The sequence below is a fragment of the Macaca mulatta genome, chromosome 3 (assembly GCF_049350105.2).
Source record: "Macaca mulatta isolate MMU2019108-1 chromosome 3, T2T-MMU8v2.0, whole genome shotgun sequence".
Lineage (NCBI taxonomy): Eukaryota > Metazoa > Chordata > Mammalia > Primates > Cercopithecidae > Macaca > Macaca mulatta.
In genome coordinates, this window is record NC_133408.1 from 97399660 (window position 1) to 97419364 (window position 19705).

Genomic DNA, 19705 nt, shown 5'->3' on the forward strand with positions numbered 1-19705 from the left:
AGTGCTGGGATTACAGGCATGAGCCACTGCACCCAGCCCTGGGAGCATCTCTTAAAAGCACAGTGCTGAGGGGGAAACGTTAGAAGCAGGATGAGGCATATGACCAACAGCATTTATGTAAATTAAAGTACAGACACACAAAACACCACGTATTTTGCAAGACACACAGAAACACAAGTATTCACATTAAGCATGCTCGCTTGTTTGCCTGTGAGAGGAGGCGAATGGGAGTGGTGAAGACAAAAGAGAGTACATTTTAAGAATAAATAAAACAAGAGGCCCCTTGCACAGATACATAATCATCATGTAGCATGAACTGAGGAATGATGAACACAGCTCAGCACCAGACATCCAAATAAAGAACGCAGGTGCGCTCCCCTTTAGAGGCCCATTTACTCACTCAAACATATGTCTATTCATTTACAGGTTTATTGGCTCCCCTGAGGCTTGGGCTAGAGCCCCAGGCCCCAGGAAAAGGAATGGATGAGAGCAGACACAGAGGGACCACAGAAGTCAGAAGTAAACATACAGGAACCTCAAAAGAGAGTCAGATGCAGAGACAGGGAGGAAGGGCCGCCCCTACCCCAGGCTGGGTAACAGCTGGGGTGGGGATATGGCCCCCTTGCTCTGCCAGAGCATGGCAGACCCATGGTAGCTGCCCAAGTTCAAGTGTGGACTCCAGTGGCATGATGAGGCAGCTTAGCACATAGATGTCAGCACCTTTGCCGCCGAGCGGGAAGGCGTGGTCCACTTAGCACGGGTCCTCCAGGCTGGCAGAAGCTCAGGGTCATGGCCATGCCACTTCCGTGAGATCTCAGTCCTCACCTCCAGGGACAAGGAAGAGGCTGTTAGGAAGGTCCCCCTGTGGCTTTGCTACTCAACCCCAATGAGACTAAGGTGCAGGGAGAGGCCGTGTAAGAGAAACAGAGACATGGGGCAGGAAAAGTCATGCTTGGGCACAGACACTACTAAGTACTACCTCTGGAGGATACTACTTCCTCCTTCCTGTGGTATTTCTCACCATTCTTTTAGCACCTTTCTCTGCCTTTTAGCCCTGCCTTTGTCTGAGCCCAGCTAAAGACATGTATAGGTGCTTTCTTGAGTTCCTGGTCAAATAACCACCCTGTTCTCTCTTAATCACTTAGACCACTCCTTGCTCTGGGGCTCAATTTTGTGAGCTCAACTCTGGCCGCTGGAAATCTGTCCAGAGGACATGATCTGAAGGGAGAGAGGATTCAGAACTCTATCTGAGGGGTTGCAGCTGAGGGAACTGAAAGTCACTAAAAGAAAAGTAGCCTGGGGTGAGGTGGAAGGGTGGGATTGGGGGGTGGGGGTGCTGTCTGTATCTTTCCATCTCCAAGGGGCTTTCAGGGGCATAGGGTGCTGAGAGAATGTGCCTCAAGCAGTGGAGCCGAACTGGGGTTGTGATGAAAGATAAAAGGAATCAGATACCTGTTCAACATAAAGATAATCTTTCCCATAGCTGCCTGACAACAGAAAGAGCTATTGGGAGGTAGTAAGCTCCCCGTCACCAGAGGTATGTAACCACCTGGTCTCCAACACCGCTTCCCGAGACAGCTCCCTTCACAACTCTTTGTGGAAACACTTTTTCCACACCCCACCAGCCTCCACCTGGGCTGCTTCTTGCCCCTCCCAGGACCCCCAGGGCCCATGGTCTGCTACACCCAGACACCAGATAAGGCTGAATGGGACTTAGAGAGGCCAGGTGAGGAGTAAAGAGAGGGAGAGGGGAAGGAGCAGTAAGGGACAGAGGTGGCAGATGAGATGGGAGCAACACTCCACAGCGAAGGGGACAGGGCATCTGCAGCCAACTCTCACAGAATGCAGAGCCCCTGGCAAATCCATGGCCAGCAGAGGGAGCCCATGGCCCTGCAGGTGCACGAAGGTGGAACTTGGGAGTCTGGGGCATTGAGATCAATTCTCCCCCGCCTCTCTCCCCAGAGCAGGACTGTCCTAAGGGGGAAATTCAGTGTCTCCTGGGTGGAATTCACTTTGCGTCAGTCTCTGCCATGTCCCCACGTTTCCACATGTGCAGCAGCACCATCTGTTCTGTCTTTTCATGCCTATCTCCCCTTCCATCCACTCTCTTTGTGTGTCTGTTTCCTTTAGGTGCTCTCTGTTTCTCGGGCTCCGGATCTTCCTCTTTGTCTCTGCATCTGATTATTTTCCTAGTTCCCTGTATGTTTACCTCTGACTTTCTTGGTTCCTCTATCTGTTCTCTCTGATTGTCTCTCCCTCAGCTGAAATTGAACAACTCTCCCTTTTGTTCAATTTTAGGAACACATAACTGGGGGATTCCTTCTGACTCCCTACCCTAATCCTTCTCCTGATCCCTGAAAGGCCTCCTCCACCTCCCGAAGAGTAGCTAGTAGAACTTGGCCCAGCTCAGAGGAAGGATAGATAAGAGATGTTTACAGGAAATATTCCGGTTCAGCTTGATCCAGCAGCTCAGGACAGACTACCACAAAGGCTCACAGGAGTCAAGGTGTGGCCTGAGCTGGGGTTTACAGGACCTGAGTGGGAGAGAGGAGGGGAGGCCTTAGGTCTGGTGGGAGGGGGACTCCATGAGGGATAGCCTCAAAAGTCACACACCTCTTGGTTGAGGAAGCAGTAGAGGATGGCCACGATGAAGCCCTGTGGGGCAAAGAAGAAAGACCCCATCAGAACACTTTGGCCTGGCCTGAAGGTGTCCACAGTCTTTCTGCTACCTTTTCCCTACTCATCCCCAGGCTATGGCTTGGGCCAGGTCCGATTGAAAGGGGAATTTAGATGCATTCATTCCTTACTATGTGCCAGGCATATTGTCTCATAGAATTGTTGTAGCAAGCCTGCCAGGGCTGTACTGTTGGCCCCATTCCTCTGACTTTATTTCTGCATCCCTTGTGAATGAGCACAACACTTGGCACATAATAGGGGATCAGTAAGAGTCGAATAGATTGGCTGGCTGGCTGGCTGGCTGGCTGGCTGGATGGATGGATGGATGCATGGATGGATGGATGGATGGATGGATGGATGGATCGGTGGTGGGTGGGTGGATGGATGGATTGGTGGGTGGGTGGGTAGGTGAGTGGGTGGGTGGGTGGATGCATGGATGGATGCATGGATGGATGGATGGATGGATGGATGGATGGATGGATGGATGGGTTGGTGGGTAGATGGATGCATGGATGGATGCATGGATGGATGGATGGATGGATGGATCGGTGGTGGGTGGGTGAATGGATGGATTGGTGGGTGGGTGGGTAGGTGAGTGGGTGGGTGGGTGGATGCATGGATGGATGCATGGATGGATGGATGGATGGATGGATGGATGGATGGATGGATGGATGGGTTGGTGGGTAGATGGATGCATGGATGGATGCATGGATGGATGGATGGATGGATGGATGGATGGATGGATGGATGGGTTGGTGGGTAGATGGATGCATGGATGGATGCATGGATGGATGGATGGATGGATGGATGGATGGATGGATGGATGGAAGAATGCATGGGTAGTTGAATACATAGATAGATGGGTGGCTGGAAGATGGACAGACAGACAGATATTTGAATAGATGGATGAAAAAGAATAGCCGTCACCCTGTCATGAACTCAGCCAAGGCCCGTGGGCAACAGCACCTCCCTCCAGCACTCCCAGTTGAAAGAAAGAGTGCCTGCAGAGGCCTCACCTGGAAGGAACCCAGTCCCAGCTCCAGGGGGAGGCGGATGCCCAGGCCAGCATTGTCTGGCAGGAAGTTGAAGATGATGTAGTGAATTCCAAAGAGTGGGATCAAGAAAAGTGTCGACTTGGAGAGACGCCTGCAGGAAAGACAAATCCAAGGCTCCCAAGGCTGGGATTAGAAACCGTCATGTGCACTTCATCTCCTCTCACTTCCTACCACCTCCCTATATCCACTCTGTGAACCAGCCACCTTGGGAAATGCCACCTCCCCACAATCACCCTGGGCATTTTTTTTTTATTTCTGGGCCCTGGATCCTGCTGGTTCCCCTGCCAACTGTTCTTGCCCCAGTTTATCCCAAAGTCTATGCATCTTTCAAAGTGTGGATCAAAACCACTTCCTCTAGGAAGTCTTCCTTGACCACACCACCCTTCACCTAGAAAGGATCCCTCTCCCCAGGCTCCCATAGAAATTGACCCCAGCACTCATCGTTCTATTTGGCATGGGAACTGGCTGTTTGGAGTCCTCATCCTTCCAATAATGTGATCCCCTAGAAGGAAGGGGCCAGGTCTATTCTGTCTCTGGGTACATAGGGAAGAGTATGGGGCTGAGGTCATGAATGCCTGTTGGAAGAGACAGAACCACCACATCGAATCCCTCTCCAGTTACCCTTTCCCAGTGTCCCCAGACATGAACACACAGTACCAATACTGAGACTGGGTATGGAGGCTGCCCTGAGCTGGCTCCAGTTTCCTCACCAGGATGCGGATAATATTGAGAAAAAGCCCAAAGTTCACCTGGAAATAGAGGCATAGGAAGGTGGAAGACAAGGGTCAGGGGGTAGCCTTGGGTGGCTGGGGTGAGCCCCAGCCCATTTGGGAACTAGAAAATTTAAATCCTTGAGACGTGAGAATGTGCAGGTGAATGAATGCACAGATCATTGCTCCAGAATTTGTAACCTGGAGCTGGGAGGTCCCACATTTGAGCCTTGGAGGACAGAGAAGGACCCAGGATTCCTGTCCCTCTCCAGTCCTGGGATCAAGGGGGGCCATCAGGCCTCGCCACCTGCCTCCAGCCACCTCCCAGGCTCTTCTCTGGCACAAAGCAGATGTCCCTCACTTTGCACAGTTGCTAAGCTGCAAAACATTTGTACATTTACCAAAGCCATGCAAAGCAGTCTTCACTGCCTCTGTGTTGTGTGTGAGAGCGGAGGGAGGAGAGGGGTTTAGCTGCAGACTCCATTTACTGCCCCCTGCCCGCACCCCCAGTCTCTCACTGCAATGGTAAATGATCTGCACCCAGTGCATTACACTCATCAAAATTGAGCTGGAACAGCCTGCCTGCTGATGGAGACCACCACCCCTCTGGTTTTACTAACAGGATACTGAGGCCCCGAGAGGGCCTCACAGAGAATCAGTGGCAGAGCGAGGCTGGAGCCCAGTCTTCAAGACACCCAGCCTGGAGTTGCATTTCCTGCTGTGCACAGCCCCTCGGTAGTTCCAGGGAGGTTGACTGAATAAAGCGAAGGACACTGGCCCAGGGACTGACCCCGACTGAGAGAACGATGGGCCCTTTGATGATCCACCAGTAGGGGGAGCTGTTGTCCAGGTCCCAGCACCTGGGGAGAGAGGCAAGAATGCCATTGTTGGAAAGTCCCCTTTACTGTGGTGACGCAGGCACCTCCCTCCTCTCTTGGGTATTCATGCCTTCTGGTCTCACCCACCTCCCCTCCAGCCTTTTCTCCTGTCTCAGCCAGTTAGGGTCTCACCCAAAGGGGCACCCCCATCCAGGCTGGGCTCACCCTTTGTATCCACCTAGATGGACAAACGTTTCTGAACTCTGCCTGTTCAAGGCCTCCTTGCTGGCCCCAACACGTCCCTTTCTCCAGGAAGCCCCCTGGCAGCTCCCTCGCCCCACCTTCCCCCAGCCCCACAGCCCTAGGAATCTGAGCTCCACTCTCCTGCCAGGCTCATGCCTCTTCTGTGCTACCCACAGACTGTTCTCCCACCCCCCAACTTAGCCGAGCAGTCCCTCCTCCTCCTCTTCCCAGCCTGGAGAACAGCCCGTGGCCTGACTGTCCACTCCACACCCCATGTAGGCCCAGCCGGTATGATGAGGTGGCTGCTCCGACTCACGCAACATCCTCGAAGGCCAGTTTGCAGCCCACCCACGTGCCAGTGAAGAGCACGGGCAGACCTATGGGAGGACAGGGGAGACACAAGCGAGGGGGTCTGCATCTTTGGCTCTGAGCTCTGGCCCCACCTCCCACCACCATCAGCCAGGTAGGGCACTGCAAAGGCAGGGCCGGACAGGACCCTAGAGCCAGGGCCCTGGTGCCACCTCCAACACTTGCTGCCGGACTGTGGCCTGTCCCTCCGCTTCTCTGGGCCTCAGAGTGAGGTGGAGGGGCCTTTATGTGAACTCTCTGGGCCTTCCCAACCCTTTACCTCCCCATGGTGCCCAACCCGCCCTCAGTGCTCACCCCAGCCAGCGAGAACCAGCCACCAGAAGGCTCTCCTTGAGCTGGGGGAGGTGGAGGCCAGGAGGCAGGTCAGGTAGACAGCTTCTGCCAACAGCCAGCTGAAGTTGGTCATGGTGGCGAAATGAGAGGCGGCCACAGAGACCTTGCATAGAACCTGGGGGCCGGGACCTGGGTGCTTCAGAGCTGGGACACCCACTGGAGCCCCCACCCCAGTCTCCCCTACTCCACTCAGATACAGAACCTCCAGGCCCCTCCACCTTAGGCTGGGATCTCCTGCTTCTTGGGCCACCCGAGAGGAGATGTGGTGATATACACTGAGGGTTAAGAGCACAGATTTGGGATCTAGACAGCCTGGCTTCTAATTTGCCATCTATTTCCTGTGCAAATCTCCTCACACCTTAGCTTTTCATCTGTAAAAGGAAAAACTTCCAATACCTAGCTCAAGTCCTTGTCATAAGGATTAAATGGAAACTGCCTAAGACTTGCTTCTATTTTCACTTACCCCCATCCTTCCTGAGCTGAAGTCAATCCCTAGAGCTGACTTATTCAGCCACAGTTCTGTCTTGCAAACACACACACACAGGCACCCGTGCATTCACTCACTCACTGCATGACTTGATCACCTGCCAGTGGGGGAGCAGGACCACCTCTGAGTTCCGTTGGCCCAGGTTTGATCCCAGCCCCACCTGTGTGCCACTGGGTGACCTTGCCAATTGCCTCTCCTCTACAAAATGGGATTAAAATGATGCTTTCTTCTTCAAGCTGTTTTAAAAATTCAAGAGATAATGCCAGCTGATTCTTGAACAACAAAGGTGTGAACTGCTGAAGTCCATTTACACATAGATTTTCTTCCATCTCTGTCACCCTTAAGACAGCAAGACCAACTTCTCTTCCTCCTGCCCCTCAGACTACTCAACATAAAGACGATGAGGATGAAGACCTCCATGATGATCCACTTCCATTTAAAAACAGGAAATTTATTTTCCTTTCTTTATGATTTTCTTAAAAATTTTGCTCTAGCTTACTTTATTGTAAGAATACAGTATATAACACATGTAACAGATAAGTATGTGTTAATCGGTCATTTATGTTTTTTGTAAGGCTTCAGGTCAACAGTAGGCAATCAGTTAAGTTTGGGGGAGTCAAGAGTTATACTTGAATTTTCAACTGAAAGGGGGACCAACACCACTAATCCCACGTTGTTCAAAGGATAACTATACATGTAAAGCACTTAGTGCAATGCCTGGCACAAAATAAGTGCTCAGTATGAAGTATGATTAATTCTTTCATCAGTTAATTGAGGTCATGTGTTAGTTTGCTCGCTGATTTCGCTGTTCATTTCCAGCACACTTGTAGAGAATCCAGCAGTTGCTGGGTCTCCACATTCTGCCCAACTTCCCTTTAATTTCAGTTGCCTCTTATTGTCTCCACTCCACCTCTCCCATGGTGCCTTCCCAGTTTCTTGCACATGGCCTAGGTCCTTCTGTCTTTGCGAGTTTGTTCACCCTGGTCCCTCCTCTTGAAATGTTCTCCTTCCCCATCTCGCTATCGTTGCTGCCAACACAGCTCCAGGGTCCCTTCCTCCCTGAAGCCCTCTCTCATTCTCTCCTAGCTCTCAGCTTCCTCCACTTGAGAGTCCCCTAATCTGTGTGCATTCTGCCCCATGGGCTCTTCCTGAAGGAGGGACCCAGCTCCTCCCAGCCCCTTGCATACACACCCCCAGCACAGACCAATGAGTGCGCAGGGAAGGATGAAAGGAAAGGAAAAGGCTGTGCATAGTGAAACGTGGTCTAGGTTGGACTACAGAATGCGGAGTAAAGCATGCAATATAGGAAATGACATGGATCGACACCACAGTCCAGGAAAGGCGTGAGAACTTAGGGCCTGACATGGGAGAGGAGCATTTTCCTGTTCTGTAATTGGCCATGCAGGAGCTCCAGGGTCAGCCCACAGGGCAGGAAAGGCTGGGGCAGGCACTTCTGGGTCTGTAATCCCACCTCCTCTCTCCCCTACCCACCCAGCCCCTTCACCCACGGCCATTACAGTAGAGAAGCTGCAGTAGTCAGTGTCGTCGCTGTGGAAAAGGGCAGCATCCTTCAGGAACACAGCACCCGCCTTGAGGATAAAAGTGGCGAACAGCTGGGTGTGGACGTAGTTCCGGGGGCAGTGGAGCCTCCTGGGGGGAATGGGAGAAATGAGGAACAAGAAGCAAGTGGGGGAGGGGATTCTGGTGTGCTGCAACTGGGCTGAGCAGGGCAGGAGGTGAATCGAATCAAATTGGATGCAATCAAACTGAATTGAATTGAGCTGAACTTGAGGCTTCAGTTTAACCCTTGCAGGACAGCTGAGCAACCATTCCTGTGCTCAGGGTAAGTGTGGAAACAGAGGACTATCTGGTCCCTGCCTTGAGGGTGCTCATAGTCTCAGGGAAAAGAGGCAGAAATGGCAGGTACCACACATGGGAGCCCCCTGGATGATCAGAGACACTCATCCCCATGAGACCAAGATCAGCACAGGCCAGATGCCGTGCTCAGACTTTGAAGGCTAGAGGAGGGGGTGGGGTCTTAAAAGGGACAATGGTCAGAGAGTTGTAACAGTCAAGAGGGGCTCCGGGCAGGAGGCAGAGGACTGTTAGATGCAGATAGAAGCCGGGCTTTCTCAGATATAAATACACTGAGAAAAATGAGGAATTCCAAGCAAATAGAATGAGTGCCACATAAGCAAAGGGGCAGAGATAGGAGTGAGTTCTGGTGTTGGAAGAGATGGGTCTACATGGTGGGGAAAAGGGAAGGGAAAGTTAGACATGGGTATGGTGCCTAGATCTGGGAAGTTCATGGCTATGCAGGCAAGGAAGCAGACTTGGCCCTCTGAGAAATAGGGAGCCAAGGAAGGTTCTTGAGCTGGTGATGAGGATGGCAAACCTGAGAGCAACCAGGATGGTGATGGCCACGAAGAGGGCTACAATAGAGATGCTATGGCCCATGGTGTAGATAATCTTCACTGTGGAGAAGTAAGATTCCTGGGAAGGGCAGAGACGGAAGAAATTCTCAACTTCAGGGCCTTTGGGGGAAAGAGAGGCTTGGCAATCAAGCAGGTGAAGCCTTTGCCATTCCACCCCAACATTGCCCATCTGGAGACAGAGGTGTCCGCAGGTACCATGGAAAGCTCCCCCTATGCACTAGGGCTTTCATTTCCAGCCTGCCTTCCACCTGACCTGCGGGTGAGGGAGGAGCAGTGGCGGGGAGTGGAGACGCTTAACACTCATGATGCTCTGGGGGTGGGGAGAGGCAGCCACAGAAACTACAGGTCCCTGGGGAATGACAAAAGCACCAGAGGAAATCAGCTTGTTTATTGACATCCAGCTTGCTCACCAGCTTAAGAACACAACGTCCCCAAATAAAGGAGACAGCCAGGGACACCTGGGGACAGCCACAGGCAGGCAGGCTAAAGGTTCCCATGGCCAAGTGTTTGTATCAGTCAGAGTGCGGCCGGGCCCTGAAGATAGAGGGTGCAGGCAAGGGAAGGGAGCAGGGGCCCGGGCACTGGCCCCAATCCCAGCTCTCCTGTGGGGTCCAGGCAATCACTGCCTGTCCCTGACTCAGTCTTTCCATCTGAAAAATGCTTATAGTCATGCTTTACCTTTCAGAGATCAAGGGGACAGAGAAACAGGATGGTGGGTGTGGGAGTGCCTTGCAAAGGCCCTGCTGGATGCAGAAGTGTGGGTGTGCTCGCTGGTATTAGGAGCTCTCTGCAATCACTCTGGGCTTGAGTTTCCCTCATTTGCCCACACCACAACCATGCACACTGCTCCACAGACTGAGGGTCAGAGAAGAAAAGGAACTTCCCAGGGCTGCCAGGATCCTTGTTGCCTCTGGAACCACTTTAAGCTCCCTGCCCTGGAGACCTGGACACGGAACCAAGATAGCAGGCAGCAGATCTCCCACATGCCCTCTGCCCCGCTTCTCCTTCCAAGTAACTTGGCCCGTGGGTCACCCTTGAGTAACTTAGCAGAAGACCCCCTCTCCTCCAGACGCTTCACTGCTGTCTGCTGGAAAACCGCTGTAAGGAATATTCCAACCTGCAGGCTGGGGAATGGAGGCCCCGACGTTGTGCACCCACCCATACGAATGTCCATGGCAGTCCTTCCTCCAAGATGCCGGGAGCCTCTTACCTCCTCAGCCAGCAGCTCCAGAGGCACAGGGCAGGCCACAGGGTAAGGTGGAAAGGGCTCAGACCAGCCAGTGATGGTACAATCCCGCTTCACAGCCCCTGGGAGGCAAGCAAGACTCTCTAGCCACAACCCCTTCCCTCTCCCCAGGAGGGGGCTGGGGGTGCCATGGACCATCAAGTGACCCTGGCAGGGTTTGCATGGACAGTTCCTCTCAGCAACAGATAGGGCAGCTCCAGAGGCCTGGAGCCCAGGTGTAGCCTACCCAGGGACACACTATGGGGCCTTCCATCTCTGGCTTCCCGGGCGCCATCTCTGCACAGAGAGGATTACTCCCCTGAGGGGTGGGGAGTGGTGAGCTGGGCTGCCAGCCTCCTAAAGGCAGCAGGGGAGAAAAGAGGCCCTCGCAGTCCAGGCACCCAGGCCAGGGAGGTAAAGCAGAGCAGCGGGGTGCCCCACCCTCTCCATCCTGGGCAGTTAGTGGTGTCTTGGCAGACAGGCAGGCCTGCCCTCCTCCACCCTTGCAGCCAGCCTCCTGCTAACACTGGAGGGCACCCAGGTCCAGCACTTACAGGTTCCGCACTCTAATCCTTTCTTGCGCAGTTAATGCTTTCGTTCTCCCCAGTTCACAGCTCAGGAAGCAGAGGTCAGGATTGACTGACGGGCCCGAGGTCACCCCAGAAGAGGGGAAGTTGGTATACAAACCCAGGTCGGCCTGCCCCCAAAGCCAGCGACGTGTCTGCCAGATTCTGCCACTTCCAGACGAAAGCACCTCCCTTTCCCACTGCCATACCCAGGACCCCTCACCTGACTCTGAGCTGAAGTGAGAGAAGAAATCAGGGCAGGGGAGGGTGACCCACTCGCCGGATCCTGCCGTCGGCCAGCACAGCAGCCCATCCCAGGTCCTGGGGCAGCCTGGATAGAGAGCCGGGAGCAGCAGAGACTCAGCCCAGCCACAGGGCTGCCCCAGTAATCTGAGGGGCGATGCCAGAGGACACAAAGGAATCAGAGGAGCCGCCACCTGCCTCCTAGGCCCCATACCCAGGGTGGCGTTGGGCATCTCCTCTGCTGCTTGTAGACAGGCACTCTCATCCTCTCTCAGCTGGGTGACGAAGTCACATTCTGGGTGCATGTGGCCCAATACCTGCTGGAAACAGTGAACAGGATGAGCCAAGCCAATTGAGTGCCTTTCTGGGCTCTGTGGTCCACATGACCTGAGAACAGGGACGAGTCCTTATTCATTTCTGTGCCCTAATCCTGAGCAAAGACCTGCTCGCAGTACTTTCAGGTGAGTTTGGTGGATGTTCAGATACAAGGAAGGAAGGAAGGAAGGAAGGAAGGAAGGAAGGAAGGAAGGAAGGAGGAAAGGAAGGTAGGTGTGACTGCCTAGGCAGCTGGCTGGTGGAATGGATGAGTATACAGACAGACAGACAAATATATGGCTGGGGAGGTGGATGGATGGATGGACGGATGGATGGACGGACAGATGACTGGCTGCATGGATGGGTGCGTGGTGGATGAGTGAGAGAGCTGTGTAAGGATGGATGTGTGGGTCCATGGATGTGTAGATGAAAGGATCATAGCCTTGACAGCTGAGCAACCCTGAAAGACTATAGTTTTAGGAGCTTCCCAGATCTCGTGCTACACAGTGGCCATGAGAAATGATCTCTGGAAGCTGGAAACAAGTTGGGGTTTTTTTGGAAATCTTCTAGCAGTGCTTCTGAAAGTGTGCATCAAGAATCAACTAGAGATCCACTGGGATGGAAGCAGGGATATGCAGAGATCTAGGGTGGATCTAGCACTTTGCATTTTAACAAGTTCTCCAGGGAACTGGGAATGAACAGCAGCAATTTCTAGCACTTCTCCCTCCCACCGCCCCAAACTGGAGGAAAACCAAAACTGCTCGCCCAGTAGGCCAGAGCCCAAACAGTTACATAGAAGGGAAGCCAAGTTTACAAAACAGACTTTCTGCACTGTGAACTGGGTATACAGCATACACATTTTTATATAAAACACACATCCGAGTCAACCAGTGTAGACGTCTGTTCCCCGAGGCTTCCACAGGAGAGGAGTGGCTGGGGAAGGGAGAAGGGCTGGATCCTAATAGACCCTGTGCAAGCTGTGATCAGAAGCAGGACAGGGGCCGGGCGCAGTGGCTCATGCCTGTAATTCCAGCACTTTGGGAGGCCAAAGTGGGCGGATCACCTGAAGTCAGGAGTTAGACACCAGCCTGACCAACGTGGCAAAACACCATCTCTACAAAAATACAAAAATTAGCCAGGCGTGGTGACATGCTCCTGTAATCCCAGCTACTCGGGAGGCTGAGGTGGAAGAATCGCTTGAACCCAGGAGGCAGAGGTTACGGTGAGCCGAGATCGTGCCACTGCACTCCAGCGTGGGCGATAAAGTGAGACTCCGTCTCAGAAAAACAAACAAAAAGAAGCAAGACAGGTACCATGGGAGGGAGTGTCCCTCTCACAGGGATTGGGGAGGTGGCATTTGAGCTGGACCTGGGGACAAAGGAGCACTTTTTAGAGCCAGACACACGCAGTGGGGAGAAGAGTGTCTGGAACAGAAGGAACAGCATGTGCAAGGACAAGGGAAGTGGGAAAAGGTGTATTGGGGAAGTATCTGCTCAGGACTAATGTTTCTCTCCCCATGGCCCACACCCCACCCCACCCCCGCCCCCCGCCACACACACCCCCTTGATGTCTAACAGGATCCGTGTCAGCAAAGGTTTAATTAACAGCTAGTGTTCTTTGGGAGAAATGCAGGCACAGCAAATAGTGCAGCAGATGTAAGACCAGGGCTGGGTCAGAGAGTAGAGACTTTGACCACCAGAATGGGGACAATAGACGGTGGGTGACCACATGGAGAGACCTGAGGGCCCTGCCGCAGACTTGCGGGCTAGGAGAAGATCTGGAGACCCAGCCCAGTAAGGAGGGTCACCCCCACCAGTGCTGCCCTGGCAGAAGTCACTCCTGTCCCGCCCTGCTGACCCCATGGGTCCATGGCTTGGATGCAGCTCTGCCATCTCCTGCTTGGCGCTGCAGGGCCTCAGGGTGCAGATGTCACCCATTACCCAGGCTCCAGGTCTGATTTTGGTGGGTGCCCCAGACTCAGCTCTTGGCTTCCTCCCCAGGACTCATTAACCCCAGGTCCATCTCAGGGCAGAGCCCCATTGCATCTCCCCCACATCTCCCAACAGACTGAGTGCACGAAGCAGGGAAGGAAGAGCAGGAGGGCAGACGGGCCTGTATGGGACTTTCTCACACTGTCAACCTGACATTGACCCTGGGCTGTTGGAAGAGCTGTGGTCTCGGCCTATCCTTCTGCCTACCGCACAGTCTGGCAAGCCCCAACCCTGCCTGGGAAACTTTTCAGGGCCAATCTGGGGGAACCACTGAGGGCAAAGGACTCTAGGTGAGCAGCCTCTTGCCAAAAGGATGGACAGAGAGTGCCCACACTTCTAAGAGAAGGAGGGAAATTCAGGGAAGCCCAACTAATGACTCAGGATGTGTGGTCACAGGGCCAGATGTAAGGAGACATTCTAGGGAGGGAAGTGGTGGGAGTGGAAGGACAGATTGTTCCAAGATTTATCCAAATGCTCCTGCTGAATCAGGACTGGCAAAACACATCCTGGGGCTCCCAGTCACCCCCACACACATCCTGGGCCCCACCCACCCCCGAGGGGAGGCTCCATCGCCCTGGACCTCCAGGCCTTGCATCTGTGCCTGCTGCTCTTCCTGGTGTCAGCAGGGGATGGAGCCCACACTGGGAAACAGTGATTGAGTTCTAGCTTTGGTGCTGGCACCATCTGCTGAATGGCCACCACCAGGTCTTGGGTCCCTCTGCTAAAAATTAATCTTTTGCTGTAGAGCACACACAGATGGCAGCCAGGGGGCAGTCGAAGTTTCCTGTGTTGCACCCCGATGCCCAGCCCTTGACAAATCAGATTCCACTCAATGCACAACAATCCAGGCCAGAGGATATTTTCTCTTTTAACAAAAGAGATAAGCAAGGCTCAGGAAGGCTGAGGAACTTGCAGGTCACGTGACTAGTTTCATGGGTCCAGGATTCAAGCCCAAAGCCTGTGCACTTAAGAGCAGGTGCAGCAAGGTGCTCGGGAGGGGCAGCACCCTCCAATAAGGCAGTGGAGGAAGAATGCTTCAGCCCCCACCAGAACCTTGTGACTTCCAGTATGGTCCCTGCTGTCACTTGCAGTAACCTAGAAAGTTACTGGGAAACTGCAGCACATTCAGGAAGGGCCCTCTCTCCTGATCCCCGTGCTCCAGCTCTCTAGCCCATGGAGTACTATTTGGTTGTCAAAAGCCTCTCCAGCCCTCGGCATCATGAGAGGATGATGGATCCTCTAACTGCTGGAGCAGAAGCAGCTGGTCTCCACCAACTCCTCAGGTTCCACTCCTTCCCTGGCCACACCCTCTTCGAAGGAAACCGCCAAATTGGAGAGTGGCTCAGGGAGTCATGGGGCTAAGAAGGGGTCTGGAAATCTTACCACAGGAGCGTGTGGAAGCATCACAGATGCACAGCCAAGAGAAAGAGCCGACTGGGGGGACTAAGACGGGGTCCTGACTTTGCCTTCCCAATTCTGAGGCACTGTCTTGGGGCAGACAGTCTCTGTGGCCCCCAGAGGGCACAGCCAGGCCCTGGGGGAAGCAACAGGAAGGTGAGCTCAGCTCAGCCCCAAGAAGGACATGTTAATAGCGCTACCCAGAGTCACTACAGACCGCCAGGCAGAGGGAGATGAGGGAGGGGGCCCTGGTATCAGGAGCTCTCCAAGCCACAACCTGGCACCTGTTCATTGGGAGGGACTCTAGAGTCGAAGGGCAGTAGGGTCTCCACCAGGCTCCAGTTGGCCCTGTGGCTCCCAAATCTGGAGCCCAGTGGGAGAGGCAGGAGGGTCTGAACTGGCTACTCACGGTCGGTAACGGGCTCAACACGCAGAGGACGTGGGCCCCCCACATCCGGCGGTCCATGGTGAGTCCAGCAGTGGCTCCCTCCATCAGCCTCAGTAAGCCTTGGGTGTCTTCCCTCCCTTGCTGTCCCCTGAAACAGCCGCTGCCACCGCACCCTCTGCTTCCCTTTCTCAGGTGGCTGTTTGCATAGGCAGGAGGTAGCCAAGGGGACACAGCCCGCTGAATATTCACCAGGATTGCAGGACACCTGCTCAGTTCAGCCCTGACCCTGAGGTGGGACTCTGTTTCCAGTAGGCAGGGGCTGAGCCCTGCCCTCACCACCTTCTACTCTGGCTATAAGTCCGTGTGTCTGTCCTGATAGCAAAGGCCCAGAGAGGTGACAGCCACAGGTCACTTGGTCAATATTCTCTACTACTTTCTTCTCTAGGCCCAGGTATCTGGTGGTCATCGCTGGAGTGACCTCTCAGATTGATGGGATCTTACAGAATAGGAAGGGGACCTGGGCCTGCCCTTGGGAAGCCCCCAGGTTGTTTGGTGTGTGCTCCTAGCCTTATCCACAGGGCTGGAGAGTGGTCAGAGCTGCGTGGACCTGGTGGGGAAGGGGAAGGGGATGGTATCAGTGGAGATGGAGGGTTGGAATGGTCTTAAGAAAGGAAATGTGATCTCTAGGCACTGGCATGGACTGGCCAGGAATGTGTCAGCAAGATCTGGGTCCTTTACCGGGCAAGGGCTCTGGCCTGGATGGTGAGCTGAAGCTGCCAGTGTCAAGGCTCTGGACTTCATATGGGGGCTTGTCAAAATCTCTCCAAAACTCTCATGGCAAGAGGGGAAAACGAGGTTGAATGGAAGCATTGTGAGAGGATTCGTGGGTCAGGTCATCTTGAATAGGGGAGGACAACTGTCATCAGTAGCACAGATGAGAAGGCTTACACAGCCACTCAAACTATGTTGAACATTCATTGTCTGGTCACTTTTATTATAGTTTTCGACTTTAAAATGCAGGGTCTCCATGGGCCAGGCTAAAGACAGCGTTCTAAATGCCCCTAGATCTTGCACAGCATTTTGAAATGTCAAAGATGTCACCTCTGAAAGACCTGAATGTCCCAGTAGCCGACAGGTCCTGATGTTTGTGTGCACGTCTCCACTCACAGAAGCTGCTGGGCCGGGTGCTAAAACACCAGACATGTTTACAACCCGATCGCATCATGAATGTTGAAGGCTCCTCGCCCCCGCTACATCTGGATTCAGGGCTTGTTTTGACATCAGCAGGGGTTTATTTTTCCATTTTTCTTCATTGTCAACAAAATGCTGAAGAAAAACATTTCAAAAAGAAAACATGAACTACCCGAAGCTCCAAAACCCTCCTACCCTGTGCAAGTGTTTTCACGAGCTTAACTGTGGAAAGGGTGCAAGCAGCATGCCACACAGAGCTCTGCACACTTTTACACTTTTAGGGGAGAGCAGAGCTCCTCTCTTGGCAGGCTGAGCGCTCACAGATTGGAAAAGCAGAGTGCTGAAAAGGTATAACTTGAAGGGAAAGCTAGAACTTTCTGTTATTCAGCTACAAAGAAGCAACAGCACCAGGAAAAAAAAAATCTTACGATTAATCACTGTTGATAATTAGCATCAACATCATTAGCATTAATGATGGCTAATTATTGAGGTTGATAGTGATAATTAATAATTATTACTTAGATATTAATTATCTAATAATTAGATAGTTATTACTATCTAAACAAGTGGTTCCTAACCTGGAGCAATTTTGCTTCCCTAGGGGGCATTTGGCAATGTCTGGAGACATTTTTTATTATCAAAATAAAAACTAGGAGTTGGGGTGGGGGGTGGGGTGGTGAAGTGCTCCTGGTATCTAATGAGTATAGACCAGGGATGCTATTAAGCATCTACAATGCACAGGATGCTCCCACCTTCGACCGTATCAAGAACTATCCAGTCCTAAAGATCAATAAGACCAAGGCTGAGAAACCCTGCTCTAACTGTTCATGTTCCCCAAGGATCCCTGCAGGCCTGTTTCTTCATGGAGCTGTCTTCTCTAGCTAATTCTGTATACACTCAGGATTCAAATTCCGCCTCCATCACTTGCTAGCTGTCATACATTTGGCAAGTTAGTTAGCCTTTCTGAGCCTCTGTGTTGGTCCATTTGTATCACCATAAGGGAATACCCAAGGCTTGGTATCATATTTTTAAAAAGAGGTTTATTTTGGCTCACAGTTCTGCAGACTGTACAGGAAGCATGGCACTGGCATCTGCTTCTGGTGAGGGCCTCAAGAAGCTTCCACTCATGGTGGAAGGTGAAGGGGGAACCCCTGGTGTATCGCATGGTGAGAGAGGGAGCAAGAGAGCAAGGGAGATGTCGGGCTCTTTCAACTACTAACTCTTGCATGAACTAACAGAGCGAGAACTCACTCATTACCATGGGGAGGGCACCAAGCCATTCATGAGGGATCCACCCCCATGACCCAAACACTTCCCACCAGGCCCCACCTCCAACAATGCAGGTCTATTTCAACATAAGATTTGGAGAGAACAAAACATCCATACCATATGAGCCTCCGTTTTCCCATCTGAAAAATGGGGATGATACTAACACCTTTATAGGATTGGTGGGATACGTGGACAAGGAAAACCGTGTACTGTAAAGAACCTCATGCAGAACCTAGATCACAGTGGACAATCATTTATGACAGCATGTAACACAGGTGGACTAACAGCAAAGAAGACTGGAAAAACTGATTCTTTGTATGAAAAAATAAGATTAGATCTCTAACTCACCTTTACAAAATATAAATTCTAGGTTAAAAATCCTAACTACAAAACAACAAAATCATAAAAATGCTTCAAAAAATAGAAATTTATTTTTATGGCCTTAGAATAAAGGAGATTGTCATATAAAATAAAAATCATAAAGAAAAAAATCAAGTGTGACCACATCAACATTTTAAAATGTATGTTCAAGAGAGGATGCCATAGATGAAAATTAAAAGCATTTTTCTGCTACAAATTGAAAGAAATGTTTGCAACCAATCTTGACAAACAAATCTGTAGTATCAAAAACATATTTTAAAAATATCTAAAAATCAGCCGGGCCTGGTGGCTCGTGCCAGTAATCCCAGCACTTTGGGACCAAGGCAGGCAGATCATGAGGTCAGGAGTTTGAGACCAGCCTGGCCAATATGGTGAAACCTCATCTCTACTAAAAATACATAAATTAGCTGGGCATGGTGGCACGCACCCACAGTCCCAGCTACTCGGGAGGCCGAGGCAGGGGAATCCCTTGAACCTGGGAGGTAGAGGTTGCTGGGAACCAAGATCGTGCCACTGCACTCCAGCCTGGGCAACAAAGCAAGACTGTGTCGCAAAAAAAAAAAAAAAAAAAAGAAAGAAAAGACAGAAAAAAATCAGTAAGAAAGATAAAAATTAAAAACAACTGAGTAGAAAAGTGAGCAAATGATATAAACAGACAATTCAGAAAAGAAGTGACGTATACAGGTCAATAAACACATGAAGAAATGTTTAACATTACTAATACTAAAGAATATGAAAAAAAATAATGATAAACTACCCATTGTCACCTATCACGTTGCCTAAAACTTTACCGTCTGATAACACAGTGTCTGGAAGATAATGTAAAGAAAGGGGAACATCCATAAAGTTCAGATGAGAGCGAATTTTGTATAACCACTTTGAAAAACAATTTGATATTATCTATTGAATTTGAAAATGAACATACCCTATAAGCCAGAAATTCCATTTCTGGGTATTTGTGTTCTGAGTTCAGTGTTGTTTATAACATGCAGTAAAAACCAGAAAACAACACAAATGTCCAATGAGAAAAGAATAGCTAAACAAAATGTGATCTATTCATACAATGGAATACTACTGAGCAGTTGAAAGGTATGAACTAAATCTATTTGTACAAGAGGAGTTCACAAAGTTCATGGAAATATGGAATTAAAAAATAAAAAATATAAACTCTATTTCTCAACATAATCTTTCAAGACACTTTTGTAAGCAATGATACCAACCATGTAGTTCATCCCTAAAACACTGAGAGTCCTGGGAATTTAGCCACGTCAATGCAGTCTTTTTTACAATATTACCTAAAGAAAAATGGGTGCCCTTAAAATATTTTTTAAGATTAGAAAACAAAAAGACGTCATGAAAAGCCAAATCATGACTGTGAGGTAGATGTGTAATGGTTTCCTATCAAAACTCTCATAAAACTGGCCTTGTTTGATCAGAGGAATGAACAGGAGTATTGTGGTGGTGGAGAAGGATTCTCTAGAGAAGGTTTCCTGGGCATTTTTCTGCTAAAGCTTTGGCTATCTCAAAACATTTTCATAACAAGCAGATGTTATTATTCTTTGGCTCCCCAGAAAGTCAACCTGCAAAATACCTTGAGCATCCCCAAAACTGT

General features: G+C 51.2%; 1 protein-coding gene across 2 annotated transcripts; it reads right to left on the reverse strand.

The window, feature by feature from the left end:
* Positions 1-411: 411 nt before the first annotated feature.
* On the reverse strand, positions 412-10768 carry GHRHR (growth hormone releasing hormone receptor). Of its 2 annotated transcripts, XM_077996959.1 has the most exons (11): positions 10599-10768; positions 10337-10434; positions 9087-9184; positions 8209-8341; positions 6166-6319; positions 5819-5879; positions 5232-5301; positions 4389-4480; positions 3693-3822; positions 2614-2655; positions 412-825 (listed from the first exon to the last, which is right to left on the reverse strand). In XM_077996959.1, the coding sequence occupies exons 3-11, from the start codon at positions 9146-9148 to the stop codon at positions 700-702; spliced, it is 870 nt and encodes a 289-aa protein (XP_077853085.1). In that variant the 5' UTR covers positions 9149-9184; positions 10337-10434; positions 10599-10768; the 3' UTR covers positions 412-699. The 2 variants fall into 2 exon arrangements, with proteins under 2 accessions (XP_077853085.1, XP_028701730.1); XM_028845897.2 differs by lacking the exon at positions 10599-10768 and having other exon boundaries at positions 10337-10591.
* Positions 10769-19705: the final 8937 nt, after the last annotated feature.

Excerpts from the sequence above, each read along its gene's own strand:
- GHRHR (XM_028845897.2), bottom strand. The coding sequence starts at position 10,510 with ATGGTCCATGGCACCCCCAGCCCCCTCCTGGGGAGAGGGAAGGGGTTG. Across the intron at positions 5,302-5,818 it reads CTGGCCTTCGAGGATGTTGC|GTGCTGGGACCTGGACAACA; the intron begins GTGAGTCGGAGC and ends CTCTCTCCCCAG. Across the intron at positions 4,481-5,231 it reads CCATCGTTCTCTCAGTCGGG|GTGAACTTTGGGCTTTTTCT; the intron begins GTCAGTCCCTGG and ends CTCTATTTCCAG.